This window comes from Nicotiana tomentosiformis, chromosome 11 (assembly GCF_000390325.3).
Source record: "Nicotiana tomentosiformis chromosome 11, ASM39032v3, whole genome shotgun sequence".
Lineage (NCBI taxonomy): Eukaryota > Viridiplantae > Streptophyta > Magnoliopsida > Solanales > Solanaceae > Nicotiana > Nicotiana tomentosiformis.
In genome coordinates, this window is record NC_090822.1 from 3,441,213 (window position 1) to 3,451,572 (window position 10,360).

The 10,360-nt window shown below is 36.9% G+C and overlaps 1 protein-coding gene across 1 annotated transcript; it reads right to left on the reverse strand.

Moving 5' to 3' along the window:
* Positions 1-392: 392 nt before the first annotated feature.
* LOC104085576 (putative F-box protein PP2-B12) lies at positions 393-2,713 on the reverse strand. The gene is made up of 4 exons (XM_070188681.1): positions 2,699-2,713; positions 1,255-1,335; positions 1,083-1,168; positions 393-997 (listed from the first exon to the last, which is right to left on the reverse strand). The coding sequence occupies exons 2-4, from the start codon at positions 1,255-1,257 to the stop codon at positions 589-591; spliced, it is 498 nt and encodes a 165-aa protein (XP_070044782.1). The 5' UTR covers positions 1,258-1,335; positions 2,699-2,713; the 3' UTR covers positions 393-588.
* Positions 2,714-10,360: the final 7,647 nt, after the last annotated feature.

Here is a 10,360-nt window from a genome sequence, read left to right on the forward strand (position 1 = left end):
AGTGAGATTGGCCAGATTTTACTAGTTGAGGAGACTTGAGGTATAGCTGCACAACGTCCGCAACCGTGAAGTCTCCTTCTATGTTATCATTGTTGTTTATTTTGTTTTAGCGACCATTATTGTTGCCACTAAAACTCATTTTTATTGCCGCTAAAAGCCTCTTTTGTTGTGGTGAAATTGCAAGGAGTGTTGAATAAAAAAGTGTGGTTCAATTTATTTATTTATTTTGTTAAATTTTAAGTTCAGTTTACTTTATACGAGTTGTGAACTCATTTTCACAATTTCTTATTGTAGTAAGACACATGACAAAAACATTTTTAATTTGCGTTTCCCTCTTTTATTTTATAATATTCTTGCTTTTTATTGATCCAAGAGTACACCAATTATCTAAGTAGTAGAAATCGTAGAATCTTTTGTTATAATTCAGAATAAGGTAATAAAGATGGATCATAAATAATATCACATGCACTTATAACAAGCTCACCCTTATCATAGAGAAAGAGTGATTTTATTAGAAAATAATAAAGACAAACACGACAAAGATGCAAAATAGAAAACATAAAAGCCACTGGGTAGAGATCTATCCAATTAGTTAGGACGAATGTCGAAGCCCTTAACGATGATGCCTGATTTCCAAGTGCCGTTATTGATTTCCATCAACCTCATTTCGACTTCACCATCCTCTCCTAAGTTGTTGAAAAACTCACCAAGCTTGATTTCTAACCAGCCATCACTTCGGAGATGTGGGAACCGGCCAAGTTCTCCTGGTAATTCCTTTTTCTTTGAGATGAAAACAGTGGTACCCTCAATGCCAGCACCCTCCGCCACTTCGTTCACAAATCTTAGCGATGCTATTGCTCGTTCAAGTTCACGAGGGTTATCTGTTAACTTGAACACTAAATATACAGCATAACTAGTCTTTCGAATAAGATTTTTTGTCTCGATCTTTCCATAAATGTCAAGCCAAGCTACCCTAAGAAGCTCTGCCACTTCAATACTGTAGTACAAAATGTTAAGATCGGATTAAAATATATTTCTCATTTTAATGAAATTTAGAGAGGGATAGTTAGAGAGAGACAGACTTAGGATCAACAGTTTTCCATGTCCAATACTGAGGATTGTCCACCCATGTAATTGAAAGGTCTCTTGCGGCTATCCACTGGCCTTGCTGATTAAATATAATATTTTAACACTTGATCAGTTGTTACGTAATAAAGAAAGAGTAAGAATATATCAACGAGAAGAATAACTTACCATTTTTCTTGTATTGCTATATATGATATGATGCTCGCTCTTTATATCTTTTTAGTTTGCTCTACTCCCTTTTGCTTCGTCCTGATATTTATAGAGCATTTACTGGACTCCAAAATTTGTCACCATAGTACTATAGTAGGTGCGTTAACAAGAACAATTTCTTTACTTGAATGTTAAAAACGTGTCTATTGGCAAACCCTTTGTAATACGGCTCATTCTGCCATTGTTGAAACGGATAAGGTTGTCTTTTTAGGACCATTTGGATATTATTGAAAAGAGATGTCAAGTTGCACATATATTATTTAGTCACTATTGTATTTTTTGGGACAAAAGGGTAAATACAAAATAAACAAACTTAGTTGGCGCCCGTTTGACCCATCTTAAGACCCAAATTACCAGACACAAAAGCTTAATACACACACAAAATGGGTATTGTTTAAAAGATTAACTACAAAACCATCTTTTTTTCAACGATCCCTAACCCCTCACATCCCAAAATATATAACAAGAAGTTAAACTTTGAGATATAGTAGGTGTATATCTATAGGGTGTTAGTAGCCCCGCTGTTGATTTGGTCCATGATTCTTAGATGTGGTGATTTCGTATGTGTCTAGATGCCTTGGATAGTACCAGCTAGTGTTTATGAATTTGTTGCTCGATTGAACGGGTTCCAGGTGAGTTTCGGACCACCCGAAAGCATGTTTGAGGTGGATGATATTAATGGTGTCCAGTGTTCTTCGCGATTGCAGAGCACACACGCGTTCGCGAAGAAGGGAGTGTGGCCTGGAAGTTTTGGCCTTCGCGTTCGCGAAGGGGGTACGGAGTTGCATTCACGGAAGAGGCTGGGTCCTTAGCCTTCGCGTTCGCGGAGGAGCTGTTCGCGTTCCCGATGAAGGCGAGGCAGAGTCCTTCGCGATCGCGTGACTCCTGTCGGGTTCGCGATAATGGATTACGGGCAATTGCTGTTTTGTGTTTCGCGAATGCGAAGGTTGGTGCGCGTTTGCAAATTGGAGATAAGTAATTTTCACTTGGTTTAGATAAACTTTGAGTCCAAATGCTCAAACACTTCAAGTCTCCAACAACTTGGAAAATGCAAAAATACTAATGCAACCAAGAGATCTAATTCATGAGTAACCTAGATTCAGTACACATAAATAATTTAGATAATCTTTCCGGGATGTGAATTTCTTTGGTTAGTCATCCTTCATCGGACCGAAGCAAAGAGCAATTTTAACAGAGTTGATTCTCATAAGGTCACTGGGCTAATGGAAATTAGTTTAAAAAGTAACTTTGCTTTGTTTTGTAATTAAACAATCCACTCAATTGGTTGACACGACACATAAACATACAATGAGAAATCACAAAAATTTATCCAAATATCAGCGGCAAACAAAGTTTATAATAAACTAGGAGTAAGAATATATCAACGAGAAGAATAACTTACCATTTTTCTTGTATTGCTATATATGATATGATGCTCGCTCTTTATATCTTTTTAGTTTGCTCTACTCCCTTTTGCTTCGTCCTGATATTTATAGAGCATTTACTGGACTCCAAAATTTGTCACCATAGTACTATAGTAGGTGTGTTAACAAGAACAATTTTTTTACTTGAATGTTAAAAACGTGTCTATTGGCAAACCCTTTGTAATAGGGCTCATTCTGCCATTGTTGAAACAGATAAGGTTGTCTTTTTAGGACCATTTGGATATTCTTGAAAAGAGATGTCAAGTTGCACATATATTATTTAGTCACTATAGTATTTTTTAGTACCACAGACATCGTGATGGCACTTAGTCTCTAAGACTAAGTAAGTTGATTCTAATAACATATCAAGCCATTTGTTTTATATAGATAATCGAAACAAACAGCGAAAATAATTATAACAACCTCCCAAGACTGGTAATACTGGGTCATGAACTCTAACTAAATACATAAAATGATATCAAGGATCAAATATACAATACTGTTCGAATAATAATTAACAGTCACTACAAAATTTTAGTCCTCTAGCCACCCCTGAGTAGTGTGGCCTAAGATGCCAAGAAGTGTAACATTTGGTCAAAGCCAATACATTACGGCTTTAGGCAACACTTTTGGGGGTGGCCAAAAGTACTGTAACCTTTGACTATTGGCCACACTTTGTAGGTGTTGCCTTAGAAGCCACTCTTTAAAAGTGTGGCCGATACGGTACACATGCCACGATTATATTTTCTCATATAGCCATGCTTTTATGACATAAGGTGTCACGACTCAATCTCACCTATAGGTCTTGATGGCGCCCAATATTACAGCTAGGCAAGCCAACTAATAAATTAAATGTATATCAATCATTCTTTAAAAATTTTCCAAGTAATTCTACTCTTTTTCCTAGCAATATTAATGAAAATAGAAAAGATACTGATAATGTAAATCCAAGAAAATAATACAAATCAAAATTCTACCCGTGTGTGTGCCAATGCATGGTATCACAAGTGTATAAGCATCTAGTAGATTATACAAAAATTATAAATACTATCTGGAATGAAATAGACAGAATAAAAATTCAGGAAGAGGCACTAGTTGCTGCAGAACGGCTCAGAAAGAAGCTCACCAATAAGCCTCCGGATAACGCAGGTGCGCGCCGATAGGTCCAACTATAGCACCTGTCTCAGGTCCTGTACAAAAAGTACAACAAGTGTAGTATGAGAACGTAAACAACGAGTACCCAATAAGTATCAAGCCTAATTTCGAAGGGGTAGAGACGAGATGGCCGACTTTGACACTCACTATGGGTCAATAATAATAATTATAATAAAATTAGAATATCTAAATCAACATGATTCACAGCGTTAACAATAATTTTATTTAACTAGCAAAAATAATAAAAATCCTTCAAATGCAATAATTTTCAATCTATTAATTAAATCCAGAAGCTGTAATTAAAAATATCAAGGCATCGAGTAATTATTATTAGGCACGATTTCTGCCGAGGTCGTACTACCCGATCTAGAGTGTCGTGTACACTACCGAATGACGAACGACGCGATTCATAGATGCATCTATCCTGCCGAGACGTTCGGCCCGCTCCACAAGAAAGGAGAACATTTTCTTATGTACCTCCGGAAGGAGAGTATATTTATTATAAGATCAATTCGAGAGAATGAACAATTTCTTTTAACAATTAATTAATTAAATAGAAAATTTAAGTATATGAGATTTTCATCTTTTAATAATTTTCCCTAACGATTCACAATTTGATATATATATATATATATATATACACACACACATATATATCAAATAATTAATTAAGTAAAGAATACAATTTATACACGCAATTCATGGTTTGAGTCCTAAACTGCCCGGACTTTAGCATAAATAGTAGCTACGTACGGACTCTCGTCACCTCGTGCGTACGTAGCCCCCACAATTAGCAATAATTATTAATTTAATCACCTATGGGGTAATTTCCCCCTCACAAGATTAGACAAGAGGCTTACCTTGTCTCGAAGTCCACTTTCCGATCAAAATGTCGCGTAACAACCTCAATTCGATGCCGAAATATCCGAAACTATCCAAAAGTTATATAAAATAATTAATACATATTCAATAATTCGAATTTAGGCTATTAAATAAATTACCCAACACAAAATGGTAAAATTCCAAAAATTCACCTCGAGCCCACATGCCCGGATTCCTAAAATTCTCGGATGAAAACGTTACAAATAATCTCAAGAACTCAAATATATAATTTCTATCCAATTCCATAACTATTTTTGTGGTTAAAATCTCATTTTTATACAAATATGGGTTTTTCTTCTAACCATTGATATCCAAGATTTACAAGTTATAATCTACCCATAATCTATGTATTTAACTCAAAGTGTGTAGAATTAACTTATTGTCAAGTTGCTAGTTGAAATCCCCTCTCAAAAAGCTCCAAAATCGCTCAAGGATAGAAGAAATGAGGTTAAAAATGGTGGAATCCCGTTTTTAAGACATTCTGTCCGGAATAGTAGGCTCCTTCTTCGCGCACGCGACCCTTGTCTCGCGTTCGCGAAGCACAAAAATGTGCTGCCCAACTTTACTCTTCGAGAACGTGAGGCTCCTCTCGCGTACGCGATGCACTGCCAAACTTGGCCTTCGCGAACGCGAAGCTTTAATGCCCAATACCCCGCCTAGCCTCGCCTTTCTACGCGAACGCGAAAGCCTTCACGCGTTCGCCAAGCACACTGCCATTTCCCTTCACGAACGCAGTCCATTCTTCACGAACACGAAGTGAAAAATCTCGCCTGCTCCAGATTTCCCTTCACGAACGCGAGACCTCTCTCACGAATGCGAAGAAGGAAACTAGAACTGGAAAATCTGGTTTCTCAGATTTAGCTCTGGGCGGTCCGAAACACACCCGAGCTCCTCAGGAACCCGTCCAAAGGCATCAACAAGTCTGTAATCATAATACGACCTACTAGAACTCTCGAAACGCGTAAAACAATAATAAATCAAAGAATCACATCCTAAAATCAAATTGGATCAAACTTTGAACTTTAAGTTTTCCAAATTCTCCGAATGCGCCGAACCATACTTAGACTACTCGGAATAACACCAAAATTTGCGTGCAAGTGTTAAATGACATAACGAAGCTATGAAAATTTTCCGAACTTGATTCTGACCCCGATATTAAAAAGTCAACTCCCCGGTCAAACTTCCGAACTTAAATTATTATTTTAGCCATTTCAATCCTAATTTAACTACGGACTTCTAAATAAAATTTCGAACACGCTTCTAAATCAAAAATAACAATACGGAGCTATTGGAACCGTCAAATCATGATTTCGAGGTCTTTTACTCAAAATGTTGACCGAAGTCATACTTAGCATTTTACGACCAACTTAACGAATCAAGTGTTCCAATTTCTACCCGAACACTTCCAAATCCCGAACCAATCATCCCCGCAAGTCATAAATTAATAAAAGAACATACAGGGAGTTTTATTTAGAGGAACGGAGATCTAAAAGTCAAAATGATCGGTTGGGTCATTACATTCTCCACTCTTAAACAAACGTTCGTCCTCGAACGGGTTTAGAATTATACCTGGAGTGCTAAATAAGTGCGGATATCTACTCCACATGTTTTCCTCGTCCTCCCAGGTCGTTTCCTCTACTGGTTGGCGCCTCCACTAGATTTTTACTGCAAAAATTCTCTTGGACCTCAACTGGCAAACCTGTTTATCAATAATGGAAACTGGTTCTCCTTCATAGCCCAAACTATTATCTAGTTGAACTGTGCTGAAGTCTAACACATGTGATAGGTCGGCATGATAATTTCGAAGCATTGCTGCATGAAAAATTGGATGAACTCCTGATAGATTGGGAGGCAAGGCAAGCTTATAAGCAACCTCCCCAACTCGTCTCAACACCTCAAATGGGCCTATAAACCTTGGGCTCAATTTCCTTCTTTTTCCAAATCTCATGATTCCCTTCATCGGTAAACCTTGGGCCTAGAACTTTTTCACCCACCATAAATGATAAATCATGCGCTTTCTGATCCACATAACGCTTATGTCTGGACTGTGCTGTACGAAGTCGCCCCTGAATCAACTTTACCTTTTCCAAGGCATCTTTCACCAAATACGTGTCTATTGGCAAACCCTTTGTAATACGGCTCATTCTGCCATTGTTGAAACGGATAAGGTTGTCTTTTTAGGACCATTTGGATATTCTTGAAAAGAGATGTCAAGTTGCACATATATTATTTAGTCACTATTGTATTTTTTGGGACAAAAGGGTAAATACAAAATAAACAAACTTAGTTGGCGCCCGTTTGACCCATCTTAAGACCCAAATTACCAGACACAAAAGCTTAATACACACACAAAATGGGTATTGTTTAAAAGATTAACTACAAAACCATCTTTTTTTCAACGATCCCTAACCCTTCACATCCCAAAATATATAACAAGAAGTTAAACTTTGAGATATAGTAGGTGTATATCTATAGGGTGTTAGTAGCCCCGCTGTTGATTTGGTCCATGATTCTTAGATGTGGTGATTTCGTATGTGTCTAGATGCCTTGGATAGTTCCAGCTAGTGTTTATGAATTTGTTGCTCGATTGAACGGGTCCCAGGTGAGTTTCGGACCACCCGAAGCATGTTTGAGGTGGCTGATATTAATGGTGTCCAGTGTGCTTCGCGATTGCGGAGCACACACGCGTTCGCGAAGAAGGGAGTGTGGCCTGGAAGTTTTTGCCTTCGCGTTCGCGAAGGGGGTACGGAGTTGCATTCACGGAAGAGGCTGGGTCCTTAGCCTTCGCGTTCGCGGAGGAGCTGTTCGCGTTCGCGATGAAGGCGAGGCAGAGTCCTTCGCGATCGCGTGACTCCTATCGGGTTCGCGATAATGGATTACGGGCAATTGCTGTTTTGTGTTTCGCGAATGCGAAGGTTGGTTCGCGTTTGCAAATTGTATCACTGGATGGGTTATTTTAAGTTCTATTTCGGGACTTAGCTAAATAAAATTCAAAAAATTGAGTTTCGGAGAACAAGAGGAGAAATATTTATGATGGATTTTACTATAATCTTGAAGATAAGTAATTTTCACTTGGTTTAGATAAACTTTGAGTCCAAATGCTCAAACACTTCAAGTCTCCAACAACTTGGAAAATGCAAAAATACTAATGCAACCAAGAGATCTAATTCACGAGTAACCTAGATTCAGTACACATAAATAATTTAGATAATCTTCCCGGGATGTGAATTTCTTTGGTTAGTCATCCTTCATCGGAGCGAAACAAAGAGCAATTTTAACAGAGTTGATTCTCATAAGGTCACTGGGCTAATGGAAATTAGTTTAAAAAGTAACTTTGCTTTGTTTTGTAATTGAACAATCCACTCAATTGGTTGACACGACACATAAACATACAATGAGAAATCACAAAAATTTATCCAAATATCAGCGGCAAACAAAGTTTATAATAAACTAGGAGTTCATTTGAACCCATTAATTTTTTAAATTAAAATAAATATTTCGGATAGTCTAGATATGAAAAATATATGTGGACTGAATAGAGAGATATTGACATAACAATTGTGAGTTATTACTCTTGCTCTTGAATGAAAAAATCGTGTTTGTTGAGTATAAACGGACCCTTAGTTGGGTATGTCATCTGGAAATCGACTACGGTGTACATTTGGGACCATTTGGATCACTAGTCTTTCACGAGCATTAATTTTTGTCTTATTGTTTGAACGCATTAAATTTATTTTTTTGTCATTCGAAGTTGAGCAATTTATCTTTAAACTTGTAATAACATACAATTAAGTGCTTCTAGCTACTTGCAATGACGGTAGAAAGTCGATTTTCATTTGAATTTTATGAAAAGTTTGCATAACGCATGTATTTCATGCATTATGTATGATGAGTTGGGCAAATACTTTCGTGCGTTATAAATATTTTAGTCACATTAATGTTTTAATACTTATTTTCGTCTTAAGAATAGTATTTTTGCGTCATTTTTGTTCTAGATTTCATGTATTTTTATGGTGGCTATATTGTTGATAAGCAACTTGACTTGCAACTTAAATAGGAAAACGACAACCCTAAATTAAGGTCTGTACATTGTTTTGTACATTTTTCGTTTGGATTTTGTTTGAGGTGTGTGTTATGGCATCTATTAGGTATCTACTTTTTTTAATCCTGTGTCGACTTATGGCTGATTTACCGGTCTAAATGTCAAATAACAAAAGTAGTGTTATTAAAGGGAAACTTCACTAGTATTGCAACTACCAAGGTTTAAATAATCTCTAACTTCTTGAAATTTTGGGAGAGCACACCCCAAGTTTAGCCTCATGACACTAATCTCAGTCGTGATTCGCAATATTGCTGTCACCACCCAAAAAACTCACCACATGCATCATGACAGCACTTAGTCTCTAAGACTAGGTAAGCCGATTTTAATAACATATAAAGCCATTTGTTTTATCGAAACCAACAACAGAAATAATTATAACAACCTCACAAGACAGGTAATACTGGGTCATGAACTCTAACTGAATATATGAAATGATCTCAAGGATCGAATATACAATACTGTTCGAATAATAATTAAAGGTCACTACAACCCCCGCAATGCGCGCAATGAATATTATATTTGAGATGGAGTTCCCTAGGGATGAAGTTGTCGTATTTATTTATAATTGTGATGGAGTTCCCTCGGAATGGGGTTGCCTTATTTATTTATATTTGGGATGGAGTTCCCTTCGCATGGAGTTGGCTTATTTATTTATATTTGGGATGGAGTTCTCGAGGCATGGAGTTGCCTTATTTATTTATATTTGGGATGGAGTTCCCTGGGCTGGATTGGCCTTGTACAGTACTGAGTGAATGAATATCAGTTACTTTGTATATATATTTGTGTTGGATCTTCCCTGGGCTGATTGATAATATACAGTACTGTGAGATTGAGTATTCTGAGAGTGTGAGTAAATGAGTTCATCATTGTGCTGCATTGCATTAGACATGCATACTTGATATATAGGCATAGAGAAATATTTTTCCTCATGTCATCTAATAATATGATTTCTTATATGTCGTTAAAGTTTTTTGGGAAATATTACAGGTTTCAGACTTACTCATATTTTCGGTGACTTTCGGCAAATGATTTGAGTTTTACTGTTATATTGAAAAGAAAAATATTATTATCCCGGAATTTTGTACGAGCTGAGCATTTTATTATTGAGTTATTACTTGTGTTGCTTTAAATTGTATTGTTATGAGATGTTATTAGTTATTAGAGTTGGACTCTAACCCCTGTCCCAACTCGTCACTACTTTCAACCTAAGGGTAGGTTTGTTATTTATTGAGTACAAGGGGTAAATTCTACTCATACTACACATTTGCACCTTCCGTGCAGATTTTGGATGTTGATGCTATTGTACATGGTGGGAGCAGGATCTGAAGATGTACCTGCATTCCAGTCATAGTCGCCTCTTGTTCGTGGTAGCTTTAGAATTTTAATCTGTTCATGTATATTTCAAACAGATGACGTATTTTATTTCACACCTGCTTTGTAAATTCTAATCTTAGAAGCTCATGAATTGTACTACCAGTCATTAGGGAGTGTATTAGATTCA

What these genes read in the sequence shown, in the direction of transcription:
- LOC104085576 (XM_070188681.1), bottom strand. An exon ending in TGGAAAACTGTTGATCCTAA is followed by an intron (nt 998 to 1,082) that starts GTCTGTCTCTCT and finishes TTTGTACTACAG; the next exon opens with TATTGAAGTGGCAGAGCTTC.